Consider the following 24,900-nt stretch of genomic DNA (forward strand, 5'->3'; position numbering starts at 1 on the left):
TCCCAAGACTACTGTCACCCCAGCAAGCAGTGCTGTGGTTTGGAGAAGGCCGAGGACACCTCTGTTGGGCTGTAAGGGCAGGCGTTTCCCCCAGGCAGGGCAGGGTTAGGGGCCCAAGTACCCGTCACTGGGAGGCAGCCGTTGGCTAGCAGACCCGACCCTCACCATGGCTGTCTGATTGGCTTAAGGCCTTCAGTAACCAGATGTCACACTGGAAAATCCTCTTGTTGGTAGTGTTATCTTCATGTCGAAAGAGGACTCACATTCAAGAATCTGACATGCTATTTAAATGAGTTTGTCATCCTATGTGCATATTGGTAGGGCTAAAAATAATATTTTAGTATTTGCTAAGCCTGAGTTTTAGTGCCTCTCTTTTTATGTTATATAAATTATCTCATGGTCAGATGACTGAAAGTGGAGCTATAATTACTTTTGCAAGGAATGGAACTAGAATAACTCCTTTCCTCCAGTATAAAAAGACAGAGCCTCAGTCATAATTTTGGCTTAATGACAAAAAAAGGAACAAGGTTCGGACGAAGCAGTGAATTCATTCTGCTTGGATGCCAGTGGGCTTAGTAGAGGACATTGGGGGCTGAGGGTTCACCTCTACATCCTTAAAATTCCAGCTCTTCATGACAAGATTTTATTGTCGTTTAAATTTATGTCGTTAGCCACCGATCCCAACAACCACACCGTAATGTTCGACACACTTGAGGACTGGTCCTGGGAATTAGAGCGGACCAAAGGCAGCGTGAATTACAAAGCAGTGAAGGTCAACGAAGGCTACAAGGTCTGCGAAAGGTAAGCTTTCGGTGCAGTGCTTTAAGAAGACGGCTTTGTTGGATTGAATTCACGTGCCATATGTCTCACCCATTGGAAATGTGCCGTGTTTTAATATGTATTCTCACAGTTGTGCAGCCATTACCACAGTCAGTTCTAGAACATTCTCATCATCCCCAAAAGAAACTCCATACCCATTAGTAGTCTCTGCCCATGTACCCACAACACGCCCCGCCCTCGGCAACCACTAATCTACTCTTTGTTCCTTTAGATTTGCCTATTCGGGCCATTTCATGTAAATGGATGCATGTAACACGTGGCTTTATGCTTGGCTTCTTTCACTTAGCAGAATGTTGCTGAGGCTCACCCGTGTGGTAGCGGGCATCAGAATTTCATGCTTTTTTGTTGTTGAATAATATTCCGTGGTATAGATACTGCATTTTATGTATCCATTCATTAGTTGATGGACTTTTGGGTTATTTTTGAATAATGCTGCGATGAACATTTGGGCACAGGGTTTTGTGTGGATGTATGTTTTCATTTCTCTTGGGTGTATACCCAGGAGTGAATTGCTAGGCCATATAGTAAGTCTGCGTTTAACTTTTGGAGGAACTGCCAGACTGTTTACCACAGCGAGTATTCCATTTTACATTTCCTTCAGCAGTAGAAGAGGGAGAAGAGGGTTCCCGTTTCTCCACATTGACACTATGCTTTTTTAAGAAACCCTTAAAGTTAAAACATTCGAAAGTGAATTTATGTCTTTTTCCCATTAATGTATCTGTAATCTAAATCTAAAATTTTTAGAGCCATTTCTGAATTTATATCGTGTATTTGCTTCCCTTTTATCTGACACTTCATTTCATTTATTCATTCAGTAAAAATTTTTGAGTGCCTACTATGTGCCAGGCAGTGTCTGGCACATAGCTACTGAAGGTACAGCAGGAAACCGAGAGCCTGGAAATCCCTGCCCTCCTGGAGCGGTCTTTATAGTGGGGGAAGATGATAGAATAAGTGAGCATTTATAGGATAGCAAGAGGTAGTAAGCGTGGCACAGAGGCTGAGACTAACTCAGAAATGAGAAGTCTCACGCTGACGCTCACGTCTCACGCTCCACATGAAGGTCTCCGCACCCTTCTGTGCCTGCTACCGCAGCGGCCAGGTGCTGGCTCGGCCACATGCACTTAGTCCCCCAGTCACCTTCTGCTCTACGCTCCCCAGTAAGGAATCCCAATGCAGACGTTGGCGAGCTTCAGAAGCATCGCCAGCAGCAAGTGTCCCAAAGAAGCCCTGGATCATTAGGACCAAACCGGCCAAGGAGGTCTGTGCTGAGCCCGAGCGGAAGGACGTGCGTCCCAGATTCCAGGCAGCACCTTGACAAGAAAACCCAAACTCCAGAGCTTGAACACTCACTCCACAGCCCAGGAGTCCGAACCTAGTTGATTTTCTTGTAGCTTTCCCTAAATGCCCTCTGATAATATTTTATTCTCTTTTGAAAGAGCATGAATTTTGTTTATTGGTATGAAACATGATGCCTTATGTAATGTTAATCTTATTTAAGTTATTAATGTTTTAAGTTTATCTTCCATGAATACTAGTTTTTTTAGATATGGAGACTTAGGCAAATTGCTTTCCTTAGTGAATTCCAATTCCATCCCTGGGATGGTATGAGGGTGCTTGCAAGAATCATTAATGCAAACACTTGTTTTAAATTCCAGACTATTGCTGAAAATGTTATTGAGGAAATGTAATGATGTAACTGTTGAACAATATATGTATTTTTGTACACACAAAAAAAGTGATAAGTGCTATGGAGAAAAATAGATCGGGCATGAGGTTAGGGAGCATTGGTGGGGAGCGTTGCTCAGGCAGCAGGAGCAGCAGGAGCAAAGGCCCTGAGGTGGAATCGTGTCTGGCAGTGAGGGGCAGTGTGGAGTCCAGGGGCGCAATGGCAGGAGGGGAGGTCTGGGAGGAGAGGGGCAGCTGGATGGGAACCGGCTGGGAGGCTTTCGGGAGAATTTCTAGTTCAGTGAGGAGTTTGAGCAGTGGCGTCATGGGATCCGACCTACATTTTAAAAGATGACTCTGCATAATCAACCCTCTTTGAGAAACGTGAATCTTACTATTTTGGAACATACTCCTGAGCATCCTGCTAACAGTTTCATAAAATTTGTTTAGTAGTCTGCCCTTATCTGCGGTTTTGCTTTCCCTGCTTTTGGTTACCTGCGGTCAACTGCAGTCCAAAAGTATTAAATGGAAAATTCCAGAACTAAACAATTCTTAAGTTTTAAATTGGGTGCTGTTCTGAGTAGTGTGATGAAATCGCACACTGCGTCCCACGTGGGGCGCGAGTTATCCCTTTGTCCTTGCTGTGGATGCCACCCACCCACTGAGTAGAGTAGCTGTTTGGTTTTCAGACCGACTGTCGTGGTCTCACAGTGCTTTTGTTCAAAAGCACTTATTTTACTTAATAATGGCCTCGAAGTGCACGAGGAGCGATGCTGGCAATTCAGATATGCCAGAGAGAAACCCTAAACTGCTTCCTATAAGTGAAAAGGTGATACAGTACAATAAGATACTTTGAGAGAGAAAAACTGCATTCACATAACTCTTATTACAGTATATTATTATAATTGTTCTATTATTAATTTCTCTCTGTGTCTAATTTTTAAATTAAACTTTGGCATAGGTATGTGTGTATATGTAGGAAAAAACATTGTATATATAGGGTTTCGTACTGTCTGTGGTTTCAGGCATCCACTGGGGGTCTGGAATATATCCGGTGGGGATTCATGGGGCTGCTGTATTTTGTAGAGCATTTTGTATTCATGGTTGTCACGGGCCTCTTCAGCAGATCAGTTTTGAAGTTTATCAGTCTCAGACATTTGTAAGGTTAGCCCTTCTGTCGCAGCGGGAATTGGGGTGACAGTGGGGAGGGGCCTGCAGGGCTAATGTTGTATCACCGCCCCCCCCTCAGCTCCTCCTACCATTTTACAGTCACAAAGCTTGAAAAGGGAAAGCTAGCTCATACTGAGAAAGCGGTTAGAAACCTCTGCTCCTAGGATGTGATAGATTGTAATGTGATTTTGGTACTAATAGAAGGCACGCCTATTCCCAGAATTGTTTAGAAAAAATCCTGCCACGTACTGATTAAATTCATCGATAGTTGCATAGATGTCAGCACATCAAAAATATAGCAGGGGCTCAAAATTAGTGGTCAAAATGGGGAGAATGGAGCGTTAGCAGGATTTCGTGCTCAGAGGGCTCAGTGCAGACACACTCCCCTTGGACTTGCCCAGCTTTCCACTCCCACGCTTTTCTGTCTCTCGGGGGTGATACAGGAAAAGCTGTGCTTTGTTTCTCAGCTGGACCATTATGGTAGCTGCCTACATGGACTCCCCCACCCACTCTGGCCCCCCTGCATCCATTCTCTACGTAGTGGGCCGAGAGAGCATGTCCAGTGTGGATCCGCTAAGGATCATCTGATTCCCTTGTCTCCTGATTCAGTGGTTCCCTGCTGCTCTTGGCAGATAGAACAAAACCGAATGAGTGCTGAGTGCCTTCATGGTCTGACTCCTGCCTGCCTCTCCAACGTTGTGTATACATACCCCTCTAGCCACACTGACCCCCACTCTAGGTCCTGCTGTGCAGTCTCGTGTCTGGAATGCTCATTTGCTTCCAGCTGCACCAGTGAGTTACCTCCACTTCATCTGTCAGATCTCAGCTCAGGTGTCACTTACAGGTAACCTTCCCAAGACTAGGTCGGGTCTCCTTCTGCGAGCTTTCCTTGCACTACATGCCTCTCTTCACAGCACTTCCTGCGATTGTGAGTTTATTTTTCTCTGTCTCAGCATTTGATTGTTTGTTTCTGCCACCTGTCAGCTCTGGGGAGTCAAGGACACTGTTTCCATTCATCATTATACCCTTAAAACCAAGTGCAGTGCCTGGTTTCAAGAGGGACTCAGTAAATAGGAGACAGAATGAATACACGAATGAAAGCCCTATCAGTAGTTAGAGGGGTCTCAAATCAGTTTGGATAAGAATAAGAAACTGACTGTACTTCACCTTCCCCAAGGTCAGACCTGGCTGTTCCAGTCCCACAGTCTGTCCCTTCTCCTGAAAAGCCTTTCTCTCATCCCATCTCCCTGTGAAGGCGTGGGGTGGTCTTAACCCTGTAGGATGTATAACAGAGGAACCTAGGAATTGACTGATGCTGCTACGGGAAGAAATTGCTAGTCTGGTGTTGCTCTGGGGGTTCCCTAACCCTAACTAAGGCTGTCCCTGAGTAGATCATACAACTTTCTTTGCATCAAGTTGTCTTGTATTTGGAGGGACTGTTTACTTTGTATTCTGAACTCAAGTAACTAAAATGACTGCTGTCTAAGGGGGGATGGTTACTTGCTTGTAGACATTGGGAGTCTCACACAGAGACTCCTTAGAGCCACCTCAGTTCAGTGAGACAGGAGAGGATGTGCCCAACTCCCCTCCTGTCCATCTTTGCGAGCTCCTTGAGTGACTGCGTGGTACATACGCTGATGCACTTGGTTCTGATGTATTTTTGACCCCTTCGCTGAAACACATAAAAAGAAAATCAACTGGTTAACCAACATTGTGAAATATTTCATCTTTACTAGTAAGGGAAGACATGTGAATTTTTTAAAGCAACGTGGCCCCACCCCAGCTTTGTAGAGAAATCACACACTGCGTCCCATGTGAGCCTCTGGGGAAGGAGCCTGGAATCTTGACTGAAACAAAGCCCACAGGTGATTCGCTTGTTAAGGCTGAGAAACTCTGATCTGTTTGTAAGTTGCCATCTATTCCTAAGCAGTGCTTCTCAGTTTCTTGTTCAGCTAAGTCACCTGGGGAGTTTCTTAAAATGCAGATTCTGATTCTGTAGTTGTGGGGTTGGGCTTGAGAACCTGCTTTCCTTCTAGGCAGCCAGGTGATGCTGCTGCATACTTTGAGTAGCAGGATATTCTAGAACAACAGCTTTCATGCTGGTTGCACACCCAGAGAGCTTCTAAGCTCCTGAGATTTAATAGTTCTGGTATGGAGCCTGGACAGTTGGAGTTTTTAATAAAGTCCTCCCATGTGATTTAAATGGGCAGCCTGAGTTTGAGAGCCATTAATGTGTGAAGAGGTTTTTACTTCAGTTACAACACGTAAAGAAGGCATGTCTTACCACCTACCCACGCAAGCAGACGTATGTGAAAATACTCCCAGCACTTCAAAAACTCAAAGCCAAATAACTCTTCTACATTTTGATGCTTTTTGAGGTATCTTAGCCTTGACCAGTGGTTCCCAAACCTGGATGTACATCACAATATCATGGGAGCTTTTTTCTTCTAATTACCTTGAAAGTATTTCTAATGGAAAATTTCAAGCAATGTAAAAGAAATGTAAATATGACGAATTCCCTTTCCCCATCACCGCGCGTCAACAGTTATTAACTCAAGCCTCATCCTGCTTTCTCTGCTCTTCCTCTGGATTGTTTTGAAATAATCCCAGAGCTCCTCACATTTCATTCATAAATATTTCAGTGTACACCTCCAGGAATTAAGGACTCTTTTTATAAACATAAAACCATTATTAAAACTTTCAAATGTAGCATTAGCCCCTTAATATCATTCAGTATCCAGTGTCAAAATTCCCCCATTGTTTTATATGTAAATCGTTAAAACAATTTACTTTTCATATTTTTATCTGTTTTATCATTCATCAAGATTCAATGAGAGAGAGATCTTGCAATTGATAGGTTTCTGAAGTCTCTTCTTAATCTATAGATTCTCACACCATCGTTATTTCTGTAATTTATGTGAAGAAACCAGGCCATTTGTCTGATTGAGTTTCCCAGTCTGGATTTTGATGAGCAGATCACAATGTGCTATTTAAATGTTGGTGTTTAAAATGTTGCTTCATCCCCTATGAATTGATTTGATCTATTGGCTCGATCGCATCCAAATTATGATCGTTTCAACGAGGAAAATTCATCTTTCCCCATGACTAATACGTAAGAGATTTACTTCAAATATGCAGCACGCATACAAACACCATCTGATTATTTTCATTGTAGTTCTTACACCATAAGCACGTTCTTATTTCCCTTGAGGCTTTATTTTCAAACCCTTTAAGTGAAAGATCTTTACAGCTTCTCAGTGATAGAACTTAAGTGGGTTAAGATTAATAGAAACCTGCACCTGCTGACTACAGGAAGAGATGGTGTCCCAGCATATCTCCGATCTCTGCAACTCTGAAAACCTATTTATGTCCCTTTTTAACAGGTTTGTTATTTTTAGAACCTAGATTTTCTCATGGAGAAACTGAAGTCTTACTGCTTGGGGTCAGGCCCAGCTCCACTTAATAGTTGTGTACCCTGGGAAGGGCCTCAGTAGTGCTGTGTCTAGTTTCTTCATCTGTAAAGTGAAAACAATAATAGTACACACCTCATAGTATTGTTGGGAGGATTAAATGAATAATTCGTGTGAAGTATTTGAAGAATATGGCATGCAATAAGCACTTAAATGTTGTCAGAGCACTTGATAAAGTGGGCTGTAGTTGTCATAATTGCTGGTGTTCCTATCAGTCTGACCGAAAGCAACACGAGTGCTTATGTTGTTACAATATGATGAGAAGGATCACTCCCAATTTTGGAATTCATATAATTTTAGATATCACATATTTCAGTCTCCTCATTCTGCGGATGAGGGAACAGAGCCAGAGAGGTGGGGTAAGTTACCTACGGTTACACAGAATCAGAGGCATGGCTAGGATTTGAACTCGGATTCCCAAGTAATTTGGCCAGAGAGAGTTCATCTGCACTGGTTCTTAACAGGGAAATATGGTCCATTTCCTACCATGCTACTTAGTTTCCTGTGTTCATTAAAGTTGAGCTTTCATATTTAGTGAATTAACTCGAGTACTAAAACTGATGACATCTTTTCCTTCTAGGTTGCCAGCATACTTTGTTGTCCCTGATCCTCTTCCTGAAGAGAATGTGTCACGCTTTCAGGGTCACGGCATACCAGTAAGTGCATTTGGAAACCCTAACAGCTCATCGGCCCGTCTTGGCAAATTGTTCTACTTAAAGCCCGTGGCTTTGGTACTAAAGAGTTTGTCCCCAGTCCAAGAGTAATCCAAAAATATCTTAGGGACTCCCTAGAGGAGTCTCTTAGCCATGAGGCTTTCTGGGACAGAGTTCTGATGTTTGCACAGAGGCACTGGGGTTCTTAGCAGAGACATCTTTAAAAAGCTTTAAGAGGATTTCAGGTATGTCTGGTGTTGAAAGCCAGCCTCATTTAACCCCCAAATCATTTTGAGGCTGAGCCGAGCACTCCAAAGCTAGTAGGGTTTAAGGTTCTTTTAGGCCTGCACCATTAATCTTTGAATGGGCGTGGTTGTGTTTTTTCCCAGAGACAACATGGAGAGCTTACTGAGTTTTCACAGAATAGACTGGGTTGGGAGCCATATTTAATGTGTCACTGATCAAAGAAAGCAAGACTGGCAGTTACTCCAGTTTCTAGTGGGTGGTTGGGAGTTGCCAAGCTTGCAGGAATTCAGTGAGGAATGAGAATTACAGATCAGTGCTATGCTGTGTGTATGGCTGATTCACCAAAAAGTTCACTCCTGTATGGGAGGTGAGATGTGCAGGGGGTCAGATGCCCAGAATCATGTGGAGGCCAAGCTAGTAATGAGCATGGCCCTTTCAGTGAACCAGAGACCCTCTGTCTGGTTGAGTGGGGAGGGGGCTGCGCCTTGGGGTTAGCAGGCTTGTGCTATGTGGAAATTTGGGCCTGGTCTTGCCAGATGTCCTGATTTCTTAGGAGCGGCCAGAGATACGGATTTTTATGTGAGTTTTCCTGATTTCTAAATGTACGCATTTGATTCAAACGTTTAAAAAAACATGTCTTCGGACCCAGGTTGGCTCATGTCCCACCAGCTTGCAACCATTGAGTTAGAGCAGTGGTTGTCACATTTTCTGGTCTCAGAACTCTTCACACTGTTAAAAATTATTGAGGATCTCAAAGAGTTTGTGTTTATGTGGTTGTATCTATTAGTATTTGCCATTTTAAAAATTGAACCATTAAAAATTTTTGAGGGAGGTTGACACAGTGTGAGGGATATAAATGATAAATGTCTAACTATTACATTGTTTTGTGCACCGGAAACTAATAAAAAAATTTTTTTATTTTAGTAATAAAGTCATTGCATGTTAACATAAATAACATTTCTATGAAAAATAACTATATTGTCAAAAAAAAAAAAAAAAGAATAGCACTGTTTTTATATTTTTAAAAATAGAAGACTGAATTCTCTCCTATCTGCTTCTTTCATTCAATCTGTTATGGTATGTTGGGGTTTAGTTGAAGTACATGAAGAAAAACCAGCCTCACACAGATACGTATTTGGGAAAGGGAGGAATATTTAATAGCCTTTTCCAATAATTGAGAATATTGTTCTTTGATGGTACATGAAAAAATTGATGTGATAGTTTCATAAAGGTTAATTGCAGTAAGGAATCTGAAAACATAATCAACAAACTTAATTCTCTTGAAATCCATTGGTCTCTCTTTGAATAGATCTTAAAATATGCATGATTTATAACATTATACATTGGTCATTTGGAAAATATTAGTTCACTAGACAATATAGATCATCCAAATATTGACATGTTTCCTTATATAATATAAAAATAACATTCATTAACATCACCCCTGTCTCATCAGATAAGACTTTAAATATTGGGAAGCTGTCCAGCTAAAGAGGCCGAGACTTGTTTTCCAAAATTCTAATTTTTACTTGAAAGTTCAATTTTCATCATTGGCACTAACTTTTCAGTTGTTTTCCTTGAAGTGATAGGCTCACTTCATTATTTTTTTTGAGAATAAATATCTGCCAGTTACCAAAGTCTGAATGCTTGTAGTTTGCCTGTCATTCTTTCAATTCCAGCTAGTTCAGTAAACTCAGTCACATAAGTGCTTTTTCTTGAGACAAACATTGTATTTCACAGTGCTTACCTCCCATTCCATCACACAGAATACTAAAAAGACATGTAATGGTCAAGGTTAATACAATTAATAATTTTTAGTCCCCATTAAGGATGTTGTCAGGTGAAACAGAACGTGTTTTCTGCAAGTGTGTGGCAGTGAAGAATGCAGTGGCCACCAGTGCTATTTGGTAGCAGTGTCTTAACTGGTGCCGAAGCACCCATAATTTCATCTACCAGGGTACTGCACCATCAGTGCAACTGTCCATGCAGAGAAAAAGACAAATTACATCTTAGTGTTATTAGAATACCCGAAACGGTATTAAGTTCCCCTCTTTGCATCTGTAGACTGCATTTAGAGAATTGCTATTGTAGAAGAATAAAAATGAGGGTCTTCGTCCTTCAGTCTTTCATAGGTGAATCTAGGAAAAGAGGGTATGCTCTGCGAGAATACACAGAGACGAATTGTGTACACATGTGGGTGTAGGCTGCCTCTTTGTCAGCAGCGTATGGAATTTTGATATTCTGTGTTCTAGCCAGGCCTTGGGCTGAGAGGTAGAAAATGTTCTAAAACCTAGGTGATGAGTCAGCAGCATAACTTTGATAGAAATTGTAGGAACATGTTCTCACTTTATTAGGTCATCGGCCTTTATGTCCTGAGTCATTAGTGGAGTTGGCACAAATGGACAGCAGAAAAACACTAAAAGATGGAATTTATGCATTTACTCAGGGAACACAGAGCTCTCAACATGCATAAAATTTACGACTAGTGACGTTTAATATATTCACAATGTTGTGTAACCATTACCTCTATCTCATTCCAGAACATTATCTCTGTGGTTTTTCACCCTGAGTTTTCACCTAGTCTTCTCTTTCCTGCCTTCACTTACTCGTCTTCAGGGAAACCTCCATTGTTTATAATTTCAGTCATGCTCTTGCTGTCATTCTAGATTTGGCCTCCAACCGGTTCTCAGACCCGGAGTATTTACCTTTTTTCACTGTGGGGCTAATGAACATTGCTCTAGATTATTCACACTAAACAGAACAGCATACTTGATGGGATACATGAAAACTGTTGCCTTGCCTTGTTGGGTCTTTGTTCTGCTCAGCAATCTATTATTTGTGTAACTCCTCTTGGTTCCGATACCATTCTTCCTTGGAGCTGCTGTAAACATTCTTTTCATTCTCTTGAATTTGTTATTTTTAGCTCTCTTACTCTCAGGAACACTCTTTCCCCTTTTACTGGGATCTTGGAAAGCAAGTGAGAAGACCTCCCTCAAGACCTCCTTCTTTTCCACCCCCTTCTTTCTGAGTGCCTGTTTCCTTCATCTTGAATCCAAGCCCCTGCCTGAGCTCTTGGTCTCATCTGCCCTGCTCTCTCTGGAACCTGCCTCCATCAGTCTTCTCCCTTCCGCGTGTATCTTTCTGCGTATTCTGCTTTTGAAGACATAATAAAGTCTCTGCTAACCTGAAAAAGCCCTTCCTTAAGAGTCAAACTACTGTCTTGCTCTCCTTCCCTCCACTGCCAAACATATTTAAAGAGTCTACTGATTTTCTCTACTGGCCCCGACTCCTTTCTTCTTGCATCATGACTTCTGCTCCTCCATTCTGCTGATTGACCGCCAGCAGGCACAGCCTTCACGGCCCCAGTTCTCCATACCATCACTGATGACTGTCTCCCTCTTTTGCCTTTTAAATTCCTGTGTTGGCTTGGAAAACACTGTGTTTTCTTGGTCTTCTCACCCCATTAGTAGTTCCTTTCTTTACTTACACTGCTTTCTAGCCTCCAGTTGTACATGTTCCCCTAAAGCTCTGTCTTTAGCTGTATTAAGAGAGACACTGTAAGATGTATGAAATAATGAATAATTCCCCCCTTTTTTAGATAAACAGGATCAACGAACTACGATTCTTCTCTGTTGGCAAGTCATTCATACTGAGAACCCTGTGGCCCTTTCCCAGATGGAAATTGTACATATTACAGCAGGAGAAGACGTGCTTTTTGCTAAATTCCTATGAGAAGTCTGTTTGACTAAGAATTTTGCTGGTTTTCCTTTTTTTTTTTCTTCCAGTTTGTTTCAGGTGTACAAAGGAACGTAATAGTTAAAACATTTAAACCCCTCATAAAGTGATGACCCACCCATTCCAAGCTACTACCCCTCTGACATCTTACATAGTTGTTACAATACCATTGACTAGCTTCCATATGTTGTACTCCACATCCCATGACTATATATACCTACCGTGTTTCCCCGAAAATAAGACCTAGCCAGACAATCAGCTCTAATGCATCTTTTGGCGCAAAAATTAATATAAGACCCAGTTTTATTTTACTATAACATGAGACCCGCTATAATGTAATGTAATATAATGTAATGTAATATAATGTAATGTAATATATATATATATAATTAATGTAATACCAGGTCTTATATTAATTTTTGCTCTGAAAGACTCATTAGAGCTGATTGTCCAGCTAGGTCTTATTTTGGGGAAACACAGTATTTAGTTATAGTTAACATACAATATTATTCTACTTCAACTTCAGGTGTATAGTGCATTGGTCAGGCATCTACACAGTCTATGATGTGATCCCCTGATTAGTCCAGTGCCCATCTGGCACCTTACATGATCTTTACAACATTGTTGATTATATTCCACATACTGTATTAACTACCAATTTGTATTTCTTAATGCCTTCCTTTGCACCCTGCCCCAACCCCATTTCCTTCTATCACCCTGATAGAGCTAGTACCTATCTGGCACCATACATAGTTATTACAGTATTGTTCACTATATTCCGTATGCTATAACCTACATCCCCATGACTACTGTGTAATAACCAATTTGTTCTTCTTAATCTCTTCCCCTTTCACCCATCCTTAACCCCCCTGGCCCCCCCTTTTTAAAGAAGCCCTCTAAGATTCCTTGTAATACTCGTTTGGTGTTGAACTCCTTAAGCTTTTTTCTTGTCTGGGAAGCTCCTATCTGTCCTTCAATTCTAAATAATAGCTTTGCTGGGTAGAGTAATCTTGGTTGTATGTTGTTGGTTTTCATCACTTGGAATATTTCCTGCTACTCGCTTCTGGCCTGCAAAGTTTCTGTTGAGAAATCAGCTGCTAGTCTTATGGGGGCTCCCTTGTAGGTAACTAACTCCTTTTCTCTTGCTGCTTTTAAGATTCTTTGTCTTTAACCTTTGGCATTTTAATTATGATGTGTCTTTGTGTTGGCTTCTTTGAGTTTATCTTGTTTGGGACTCTGTGCTTCCTGGGCTTGAATGTCTATTTCCTTCACCAGGTTAAGGAACTTTTCTGTCATTATTTCTTCAAATAGGTTTTCCATTCCTTGCTCTCTTCTCCTTCTGGTATCCCTATAATGCAAATGTTGGTATGCTTGATATTGTCCCAGAGGCCCCTTAAACTCCTCAATTTTTTGGATTCTTTTTTCTTTTTGCTGTTCTGGTTGGTTGTTTTCTGCTGCCTTTCCTTCTGCATTGCTGGTTGGATCCTCTGCTTCATCTAATCTGTTGATTCCCTGTAATATATTCTTCATTTCTGTTATTGTATTCTTTATTTCTGACTGGTTCTTTTTCATGGTTTCCAGCTCCATTTTTATGCTTCCTGTCTCTTTGTTGAAGTTTTCCATGAGATCACTGAGCATTCTTATAACCAGTGTTTGGAACTCTGTGTCTGATAGATTGCTTATCTCCGTTTCGCGTAGTTCTTTTTCTGGAGCTTTGTTCTGTTCTTTTCATTTGGGACATATTTCTTTGTCTCCCCATTTTGGCTGCCTCCCTGTGTTTGTTTCTGTGTATTAGGTAGGGCTGCTATGTCTTCTCATCTTAGTAGAGTGGCCTTATGTAGTAGGTGTGCTGTGGAGTTCAGTGGCGCAGTCTTTCCAGTCACCTGAGCCACCTGCTCCAGGTGTGTCCCTCGTGTGGGTTGTGTGTGCCCTCCTCTTGTAGTTGAGCCTTGGTTGATAATTGCACATCAGTGAGAGGGTCTGACCCTTGGGCTCCCTGGCTGTGAGGACTGGCCTTGACTACAGTGCAAGAGTTGTTGTGCGGGGGCTGATCCTATGGAGCAGGATCTGCCTCAGCAGGACTCTGGTGCCTGCCCAATCTGCCCCTTGGGTGTGTGGTACTTGGAGGCAGCTGGGTGATGCTCCAGCTCGTTTTGAAGCTGGCCACTGGGGGCGCTAGTCCCAGGACCACCTTGGATGGGATCCACTGTGGGTCTACTTCAGCCACAGCCCATGCCCCACCCGTGGGACTCAGTGGGAGCCAGAAAGAAATCTGCAGATGGTTGCCACCCGTGCTGTGCTTGGAAGCCCCTTGAGAGGCCAACCCGCGAACCAAGCCCAGCTGCCACTAGTGCCAGCTTAGGGCTATGCAGCCAGAGGTACAGGATGCTCAAGCCTCAGGCTGCTTGTCTGGTTCTGCGAACGTCTACAGCTTGAGCCAAGGTAGGCAGTCTGCACGAAAAAGCCACTGTAAGCGGCCTGGGTGTGCCCGAAAGTTGGGTGGGGCTGGGTCTGGAATCGCCAGGGTGTGGTGAATGAATGTTGGAGACTCATACATGGCGGCTGCCTGTATCTGCACAGCGGGAGGGCTCAGCAAAGAGACAATGGCTTCCACCAGCTCCCCTGTCCAGGAGAAAGCCACCTCTCCAGCCCCAATCCCAAGCTAGACATTTCACTTCCCCACCATATGTCCCTGCCTCCTTTCCAGCTGCTGCCCCAGCGCTGGAGCTCAAGCGAGTGATTCAGTTGGTGGGTAAGTCCATGTGTAGTCCTTTTAAGAGGCGCGCCTGTGAGTGTAGCCGCCCTCCATCTCACTCAGTCACAATCTCCACTGGTTTTCACAACCAGAAATTATGGGGACTTCTCTCCCCGGCAATGGAATCCTGGCCCGGGATGGGGCTGGGATCTCTTGCTCCTCTGGGAGGTAGGGGGAACCCCCACAGCCAAAATGTCCCTCCCGATCTTTAATGGTCACACGTGGCTATGGGACCAGCCTATTCCACGTCTCTAACCCCTCCTACCAGTCTGGAGGTGGCTTCTGTATGTCCTTAGTTGAAAGGCTTCAATTCAGCTTCATTTTAGGCGATTCTCAATAGTGATTGTTCTGTAGATTAGTTGTAATTTTGATGTGGTTGTGAGAGAAGGTAAGTACAGCGTTTACCTACTGCGCCATCTTGGTTGTCCCCTGTTTTTCTGTTTACTGTTTCATACAGGATAGTAAGGGAATTGCCCCGTGGCACCTCACCTGAGCTGCCCCAGGTGGAAAAGGAGTTACGGTTGAATGCCACCGATAGCCACCCTTTCTGCCCCAGGAGAGGAGATAAAAAGGATTGAGAACACTTACTTTCTTAGAACCTGTCACCCAGTCATGGCTAAGAGTTTCTCTGTCCTCTTGGATCAGAGAACTGGGGGGTGGGAGGGGGTGCCCGCAGGGGGCAGGGCTGCTGGGGTATTCCGAATATTGCCGACTTTGGCAGAGGGCTACGAACTGGTGGTTTCTGTACATTGCTTAGGATGACTTTGGAAAAGGGAACACGAGGACAGTAGAGGGCCCTCTGCATTATCTCAGTGTTCTAACACTTCCGCCTCATTATGAATCTTAAAGAATCAAGTACTGTTAGGTGCTCAGAGGGGAGTTAGTGCTTTTTTGGCAGTCCTGAAAATAGTTGTATCCCTCTTCCCTCACTCCCTGGGTGGGCTTTCATCTCTTCCACGTCAGCTGGCCGTCGGCGCCTATGACCAAAACCCCAGTCTTGCCATCCTCTCCTGAGCTCATAACCCTCATCTTAGGTGCCTTCTGAACATAGTCACACGGATGTGAAATTGGCACTAGATACCCAAACAACGTATCCAGTACTGATCCCATCATCTTCTCCTGCCACCCCAAACTGGTTCCTCTCTCTGACTTTCTAAGCAGTGCAGCTTGTCACCTGGATTGTGAGCTTATCTCTAGTCTCTTGACCCAGGCTGCTGCTAGCATACCCAAGGTATGGCTTACACATTGCAGAAGAATGGCAAAAGAAGGATGTCCCCTCTGGGCAGCTGAAGTCCTCTAAGTTTACCTTTGAGCCAGGGCCCAATGGCTTGATCAGCAGAGCAGGGCTGGGCCAGTCTCAAGCCCTTAGCCAGGCCTTTATACGGGCACAGAGTCCACAGCTGTGCTCACCTCCCCCCACCAGCCTCGCCCTCTCCTCCATTCCAGGCTCTACTGGCAGATTGCTTTGCCCCAGGATCCGGTGCCCTCTGGGTCCAGAAAAACATCCAAATATTGGAACCTATCACTTATGGTCATCACATGATTTCTTCCTCCTTTGCCCTCCCTTTGTTGTTCCTTAAAATTCTTTTCTGTGGTTTACCACATTCTACTTCATTATCTTTGTAAACTTATTTCCCTGTTAGAGTTTAAGCTCCTTGAGAGTAGATACAATATCTTAACGCTCTTTACATCCACTTACACTCTAATTCAGTACTTTGCACGTAGACATCTCCTATCAACATATGTTGACTAGCCAACTTTCCATTCTTTCTAGTGTGAATTTTGTCTGATGACAGGAGCTTCCCCCTTTTTGCCATCCAGTTAGAGCACATTCTTTATTGTCATACTGCTGTGGCTGTTTGCGCAACTGTGGGAAGTCACTTGGTCTCTCTAAGCCTCGGTGTCTTGTTAATGCGGATATCAGTCATACCTGTCTCAGAGTGAAAATTAAATGAGTTCATATAAAATCCTGACATGATAATCCATCCTCCAGCTGTAGCCACTATCCCGATGATGACGATGACGATATTATCATCTGGGTTCCTAGCACTAAAGCCAAGTCAAAGGGTGTATGTTAAAACATAAGCAAGTGTGAGTGTGAATACCTAGACCTGTTTTATTTTTTAAGACTAAATCAATCTTTTTCATTGTGAGTAACTGTTCCTTGGCTTAACAAAGTTGAATACATCCAGCAATTTTGTACTGAAGTTATAGATTTCCCTGTATGCATTTAAATGCTTAGCTTACCTGTTCCCTGTTGGGTTGTGTATATTATGTTTGGAAAACCTTTGTTCCCCTCTGCAGATATGGTGTTGGTCCTGCCACAATGGATGTGCACTTTTGAAAATGTCAGCACTGCCCAAAGAACAGGATGATGGCATTTTGCAAATCCAAAAGAGCTTCTTGGATGGGTCAGTACTGTTGGACATATTGTTGTGGTTCAGCTCAGTTCTTGGTTCCCGAGAAGCAGGGAATACTGCTTACTAGGATGTCCATCTCTGTTTACCTCTGAGAGCTTAGTGCTTGAGAATGCAACTTATAATGGTCATTTTTTATAAATTAAAACCAGAAAAGGAGTGGGCTTTGGAGTTAAATTGCTTTGGTTCAAATCATGGCTCGAACAGTTTATAAACTTCATAATCCTGGGCCAGGAAGCTCCGCTCCATGCACCTCCATTTCCACTCCCGTTGCCTGGAACTGGCGTCCTTGTGGTAGTTACCTCGGTGATGAGAATTAAGTGGGAGGACACCTCAAAGCTCTTCACACAGATCTGGCCGCATAGTAAGTGCTCCGGAGACATAAGCTCTTGCTAGTTCATGTCTGCTCTCCTAATTGCTTGTTATTTTTTGATTCCTAGAATTTACAGGATCATCCACAGGCCACCTTATGAAATTGTCAAAACCGAAGACCTGTCAAGCAACTTCCTGTCCCTGCAGGACATCCAGACTGCATACTGTAAATTTAAACAGCTGTTTCTGATAGGTGAGAAGAATGCTGAGCAAAAACTTTCAAATGGGGAAAGACATGCCATGTGGACCAGGTGAAAGTTGGTGCCTTCCCTGGGTTTCGTAGGGCGGTACGCAGAGGTTCATGGCATGTGGTTGGCGTCATGGAGTGGAGGCGCTGGTGCCGAGGGGCCAGCTGCCATTGCCATGCTGCCGCTCTGTCATGGAGTGGAGGCGCTGGTGCCGAGGGGCCAGCTGCCATTGCCATGCTGCCGCTCCGCTTCTCGTCTGGCTTGGGCCCCACTGCCCTTCTCATGGCAACGAGCACAGAGCTACCTTCCCCCTTCTCTCCTTTACTCAGTGTGCTGGCTGCCTGGTGGTGAGCATCAGAGTTTCTCTGTAGAAAAGCTGTAGAACTGTGCGATACCTGTATTCAGTGGCTTTTACTTGTAGTGATTTATAAAGTGAATGATCTGTTTGTTTTCCTTAGTGGCTATTGAATGGACTCCCCCCTGCAAGTGGAAATAGTTTACTTTTTTTTCTGAGTCAGTGAGTGTGCGTGTGTGTGTGTGTAGAGCAATGTAAAAAAATTCAATTTGCCAGAAATGTACAAAGTAGAAAATGAACTATGCGCATCCCAGCCATCCCCACTTCCTTTCCCAGGCTACCTACTGCGAACAATTTAGAACTTGAATCCTATTTAATCAAGCTCAGTTGGCTATTGATTCTCTTCACCCTTGAATGAGTTCTTACCCTCTGAGATTTGTCACACTTACAGGTAACTTTTCCTAACTTGGACCTTTAAGCCTAGCAAAGCCTAACTAATTTATTCAGCCAACATTTCTGAATTTCATTATATGTACTAACTATGCAAGGCACTGGAGATAAAAATGAACACGACACGAAGGGAAACAGAAGTGTATACGAGTACCTCTAACTAAAACACATTGTGGTGTATGTTATGAAATAGATTTATAAAAAGTCGGGAGACCTGGCAGAGAGAGTAAGAAATTTTGCTAGTTGATACAAGTCTGTGATTTTCCACTTTTGTTATTTCATCATCCAGGACTTGTAGGGGTATCTTACCTTTTCATTGATTTGAGTTTGCAACTCTGAAATGTATTAGACTTCTGTAAGATGCAGGGCTCTCTGTATCGGGTGGGTTGGGGGATTGTGAGGTGGTGTGGAAGGTACATGTATTTTGTATTTAGGATTCCAACAGCAGCCTGGTCCCCCTTAGGCCTCGGTGGCATCAGAACTTGTCCTGTGGGGTTTTCCACTCTTAGGAGCAGCAGTCTGGACATCAACTGTTTCTACCTAAAGCATGTTACTCTCCTAGTTGAGTTTCAGGGTGGACCATGGCTCTGTATACATATTGCAGGACACTTTTTTTTTGAGCAGTAAAAAGTTATTCCAGGAGCTTACAGTTCAAAAACCATTTCAGCTGAAGTTTTGAAAGGCCCTTTGCTAGGATGGAGACTCGTGCCTGGATTTGTACTTTTTAAGTCTAGGCTGTTCATCGGAACAGCACCATTGAGCAGCACAGGTGTTTTTGTGGTGGCCGTGTGGGCAAACCGTCTGACTTCTATACTCTTTTTCCCTTTTTCAGATAACAGTACCGAATTTTGGGACACAGATATAAAATGGTTTTCTCTGTTGGAAAGTAGCAGCTGGCTTGACATAATCAGGTATTTCAAGCCATTGTTTGGCTTATAAATTTTGTAGCTCTCTAATTCAAAGTAGTAAAGCAAATTGACAGATAATTAAACTGTTTTATATTAGTTAAATATTCTTAGATCACATGTTCTATTTAGGGCTCAGCTAGATTTTACATTTGTTATTTGTTATTTCTGTGCATATTTGATCAGAATTTACAGACATGCTACTTGCTCACAAGGAGATTGACTCTAGACTGTATACTAGGCATTGAAAAACCATGAAAATAGGGTGAGGCAACCCAGAATTCTAATTGAGGCAACAGTGCTGGCCTCCAGGGAGGAATCAGGATTGGAAGGGGCGGAGGTTGACTTTTACTAAATGCCTCCTTAGAAGAGTGCCGTGTCTTATATGTATAACATGTATTTGAAAAACTTTCAAATCATGATTAATGTCATTTAGTTATTTTGGGTTTTGGAATTACTGTGTTTTACCGTGTATAATGCATACTTTTTTGCCCAAATTTGTGAGGGAAAAATAAGGATGCTCATTATACACGCGTAGTACTAATTCCATATCTATATAAATGTTTTTAATTTTTTTATTTATACTTATGAGTTAAAAGTGTAACTCTAGAAATCAATAACGACATCCGTATACAAAATAATACCCTGGAATATGATAATTCGCTTTGTTGAACTTACGATGAACGTGCAACATTGAAGAGTTCTTGGCCCTCTATTATGCATAAATATCGTAAATTTGTTGCTGATACATAAAATTTCTTGTACAATAATACATGAAACAATAAATGCTAAAATTCCTTTATAACATAAAAAACAAGTACCTAAATGTAAACAAATAAAAATATGAATTAAAAAGCTAAAATGAACGATTTTTCTCCCCTGAAAGTTTGGGCCAAAAACCTGGGTGACCATTATACACGGGAGTGCATTATACACGGCAAAATACAGTAGGTTTGAGATTTCCAGAGAACAGAATGATATGCCCTTTCCTACTTCATATTTTGAATATCTCCTGTCTTGCCATTAAATAGAGGAGAGAGCTCAGGGAGCGGCAGAACGGAAGTGATGATCAGGATGAGAGAATAGCTCCGGTCCTGGGATACATTTGAGGGAGGAGGAGAATTCTTCCATGTACCTAGCAAGGCACTCTCCCTCAGCAATGCCCTGAGGACTGGAGAGGAGCCTCAGCCCTCCACACTTACTAACAAATACATTTTAAAGAGCCTGCTGCATGGTCCAAAATGTCAATATGGTATTGCAAACTGTAATAAGTGTTAAAAAAGAACCTTTCTTTTTGTAGAGCAGGCAAGGTTGAGCGTCCCTACCAGATGAGAGCCGGGGCAGAGGAGGGACCACTGCAGGCAGAGAACAGCATACGTGAAGCGCCTAGTTATAAGTAGGGAAAAGCCAAAGCCGCCAACAATGGCAAGTCTCAGAGGAAACAGGGCACCTAGAGAGAGACACAAAGGCTTTCTGGGCATATTGGATCTTTTCAGCCACACTGACCATTTGGCAGGTGACCTTGAATTAAACAATATGGACATTTGGCACAATTTCCAGATGTGGGCCTCTATGGGTCTTACTAGGACTCCCCAGCAGACTCAGGTTTGAGTTCTCACTCAGGAGTTCTAGTTCAGAAATCACCTAGGAGCATTTTTACATCAATGTTGGGATTCCCTTCTGAAAATTTTAAGTTTCTAATAGGCAGATGAGTATCTTGCTGTATCTTAATTATATAAATGGTAATTTCTTTTGGAGGGTTTTAGCATGCAGTCGTAAATAAGAAAACTGAAGATTGTGTCAGACTATCTCTAAATTTCTTATTTTGATACCAAGCTTAAGAAATAATGCCTCCTTTTCTTGTCTCTTTCCCATTTAGACGTTGCCTGAAAAAAGCAATAGAGATTATAGAATGTCTAGAAGCACAAAACATGAATGTTCTTCTTTTAGGTAATATATTTAAAGCACAATATGTGGTTTCCATTTTCCTTCACTTGAGATTCATTTTCTATAGATACAGCTCTGTGACTGGAATTGTCTTGAAAAAGGAATGAACTAGTGTAGAAATCCTTCCCATTTTCTTCTCCCTGACCTTGGAATTTTTTGCATTGGATTTAAATGTTATGGTTTAAAAATAAATTCTTTCACTTGAAACTTGGCAGATCTATTCACAGACAAAGAAGGAATTGTTGGGTATCTTTACCAAAGCTCACATTTCCTAATGTTTTGAATTTTGTTTTATATTAACTCAGCTTGGTTGAAGTTAAAATCTTTGGATAATCCCTTTTATAGAAAGAGACTCAGGGATGGTTTAATTGTTACTTTTATATGTTTGTATTCAACAACCTCATGCAGTTGCCACAGAAACTTTGTGGTCCGTGATTTCCTTTTCCTCCGTGGGCTTAACCTGCTGTATGTGAGGATAGGACATAAACATTGAAATGCATAAAAACAAGTGTGAACCGCCGCACAACAAAGATCGTTGCTGGCGTTGCTTAGATCTGACCTAAAATTTTATGTCTGCTGTTTAGAATATTTTAGGTTTTTTATAGCCCAATGCTTCAAATTAAGTAGATTGTCTCATGCTTTTCTACCCTCAAGCTTTTATCATTTCTCTGACATGTTCCATGACAGCCAAGATTCTGCTTTTATGGGCAGACTGGAAAATGTCTGCCTGTGGCTTCTGTACCATGTGATGCTGGCTCACTGGCTTAGATTTTTTATTTATTGAGCACCTACCGTGTGCAGAGCTTTGTACTTCTGCCTTGTAGAAGTTTGCAACCTAATGAGAGAGTTGGCCTTAAAAAGACCTCACCAACAATGACAGAACAGAGTACTGAGTTACTGGGTGAACAGGAGGAGGGGGTCTGAGAGGTGGAGTTCCCAGGGCCAGACTGCACTGATCAGCGTTGCACAGAATTAAATTCGAATCTTTGGCTGATGTAGCTGAGATGTTTGCTCCTAGATGGACTACTCAGTTGTCTCTCATTTGAAATCTCATTTTCTAGCCCTTCTTCCTGTTACCTATGACTGTACTAACACCCTTCAGATGCAAGAAGGAAGAGCCCCTTAAAAAAATGAAACTTGTGTTGAAAACTGATAGCACTAGAAAGACAAAATGAAAATCTGTTTTTTTTAAACCTATGTGTTCCCATAGTGTAGGCTTGTTTCCTGGAGGAGAAAAAGAAGCACAAGCTTAAGCCTGGCCCTGTAGTGCCTCATGCTTATGGATCGGAATGAGAGTCTGAGCTGTGTAAACACCTCCCTACTTAGAATCCATGCTTAGTTTCTCATCCCCAGTAAAACCAGCGCCATCATCCTCATGCATGTTTTAAAATAGCACTTGGGTTGCACTTCTTTTTGTAAAGAGGACACTCCGGGTATGTTAGACCCTGACTGAAAACTCGAAGACAAATGCTTGATGTAGATGCATGTTCTTGTTTGCTGTGAGTCATAAATATTAAACAGGTATTTAGTGGAATTGTCATCGTATGGGTTTTGTACAGTGCACTCCAGGGGTGGGCTCACGGAAGTCGGCCAAGGAGTGCTTCCCCTCTAGGCCAGACAAGGAGGCCCCTGTGCTCCCCAGACAGAAACGGAAAGAGCCGTGGAGCTGGGAATGAGAGCATTTTGGTGCAGTCCAGAAATATTCAACTTTCTCCAAAGCAGAGGTAGTGGAGGAGTTGGGAGTGGAGGAAAAGAGCCCTGAGGTGAGTCTGATAAGCAGCGGAGCCTTGGAACAGTGAGTGCAGAGATGGAGACTTGACACACCAGCCTGAAGGGTTTTGAGCTTGGTCTGCGGAGCCCCCCAGGTCACCACCGTACATGTGACCCAGCCTCATTGTGTGGCCCATCTGGACACCCACATGCTGACGGTGGCCTTGCAGGGCTTCGTTTATCCATTCAGTAAGCAAGTCCATATTTGGTTCCAGTGTATGCTGGGGCCCGTATTAGGCAGGCTAGAAGCAGTGTGTCTCTCAGGCCGAAAACACCTTTTTCTTGTTGGCACTTGCCTTAAGGGAATTGGAGCGTGACTGTCCATAGCGGACTGTGGTGTTGGGAACCCTCCTATTAACTGCAAGTACGAGTGCTCTCGGTAGCTCTAATACTTCATACCCTGCTTCCTCTTCCACTGCTGCCGGCGCCTCCTAGAGGAGAACGCTTCCGACCTCTGCTGCCTCCTTTCCTCTCTGGTGCAAGTGATGATGGACCCGCACTGCAGAACCAGGGCTGGTTTCCAGAGCCTCGTCCAAAAGGAGTGGATCATGGGTGGTCACTGCTTCCTGGATCGCTGTAACCATCTGCGTCAGAGTGACAAGGAGGAGGTGAGTCCTCACCACGGACCTTTTCAATTGTGGGGAGAAGTGCTCAGTCTCTTCCCGTCTTCAGGTGCAGGGTTACCGTTTGTGAGGTGCACACGGCCCAAGCTCAGTTCCATGCCTTTGAATGCTTTAAAGGATACTGAAACCCTTCCCAGAGGGAAGGTACTAGCTAGTGGGTTCAGAGTCTTGTAAAGTGTGTACAGCAATGGTGTGTGTGTGTGTGTGTGTGTGTGTATGTATATGTGTATATATATGTATATATATGGTTTTTTTTCATGGTGGGAATAAAGCGATTTGTAAAACTTAACATGAACTCAGACAGACCCCCTACAATTTCAGCTAAGTTAGTCTTTGCAAAAAAAAAAAAATATTCTCTGGGTGGTGAACACACAATGGGATTTATAGATGATGTAATACAGAATTGTACACGTGAAATCTATGTAATTTTACTAACAATTGTCACCCCAATAAATTAAAAAAAAAACATTAAAAAAATATTCAGGATACAGGCTTCCTATAGAAAATACATAATCACACAAAATAATTTTTCCTTGCACATAAACCTTTCTAAAATAAAGCATAGGGTGATGTTGGCGCCACCGGTCAACTAGGCCTTAGCGGGGGGTGTGCGCGCGCAGTGCACACAGTCTCTCCAGCCTCTGCCTGCGTGGATTCACTCCAGGCCTGGGCCTCCGAATGCAAGCACAGGAGCGTTAGCATTATAGTTCAGTTAGTGAAAATGAGCCCCCCAAACTGTGGTGTACTACTTGTCTCGGCTGCAGCTGTACAAACCCCTTTGGCTGCATTATTAATGACTGTGGGAGGAAAAATGAAAACGGGAACTTTATTTAATTAAATCGCACGCAGAGCTACCGTATGCTAGTAGCGTAGCTTGTGGGTTTTCTTACTGCACATACTAAGCATGTCTGTCTGTGGTGCTGAACAGCTTGACACAGCATGCTGTGGGAGTAGAGAACCCTGGCTCTTGCCCTGCCGGCCTCGGCCTGTGTCTGGGATACCCAGGCCTCTCGTGCTAGACCTGGCGGTTTCTTTCAGGCCTGGTCTGTACTCATCTCTGTTCCATTGAGCCAAATGGAAATCACCGTCTGTCAGTCTCAGAATGGACTTTTCCTTTTTGAGAAACTAATTTGAAAGGTTGATGGGACTCCAATAATATGATGTAAGAGCGAGCTGATACTGTGTGGGGAAGAGTATATTTTTTATAACTTGAGACAGTGAGGACTGAAAGGCACCATGTCTAATGGAGAAAGCGCAGGACGATTTCTGATCTGCTGTTCACCCAGCCCTTGGAGAAGTTTTCCCTATGCCCTGAGCCCATTTCCCTGACTGCACAATGAGGTTCAGATATTTTTTAATGGTGTTTGAGCATAAAATGAGGTATGAAATAAAATTGTAA

General features: G+C 43.0%; 1 protein-coding gene across 1 annotated transcript in view; it reads left to right on the plus strand.

Annotated features, from left to right (window-relative positions):
* Positions 1-24,900, plus strand: part of MTMR12 (myotubularin related protein 12) — a 66,594-nt gene that overhangs the window by 33,701 nt on the left and 7,993 nt on the right. Inside the window, exons 7-13 of the mRNA XM_019737255.2 lie at positions 672-801; positions 7,726-7,801; positions 16,839-16,945; positions 17,392-17,516; positions 19,089-19,167; positions 21,041-21,111; positions 23,314-23,486. Of these exons, the coding sequence (XP_019592814.2) occupies positions 672-801; positions 7,726-7,801; positions 16,839-16,945; positions 17,392-17,516; positions 19,089-19,167; positions 21,041-21,111; positions 23,314-23,486 (761 nt within the window). The remainder of the gene's footprint in view (positions 1-671; positions 802-7,725; positions 7,802-16,838; positions 16,946-17,391; positions 17,517-19,088; positions 19,168-21,040; positions 21,112-23,313; positions 23,487-24,900) is intronic.

This window comes from Rhinolophus sinicus, linkage group LG03, assembly GCF_036562045.2.
Source record: "Rhinolophus sinicus isolate RSC01 linkage group LG03, ASM3656204v1, whole genome shotgun sequence".
Lineage (NCBI taxonomy): Eukaryota > Metazoa > Chordata > Mammalia > Chiroptera > Rhinolophidae > Rhinolophus > Rhinolophus sinicus.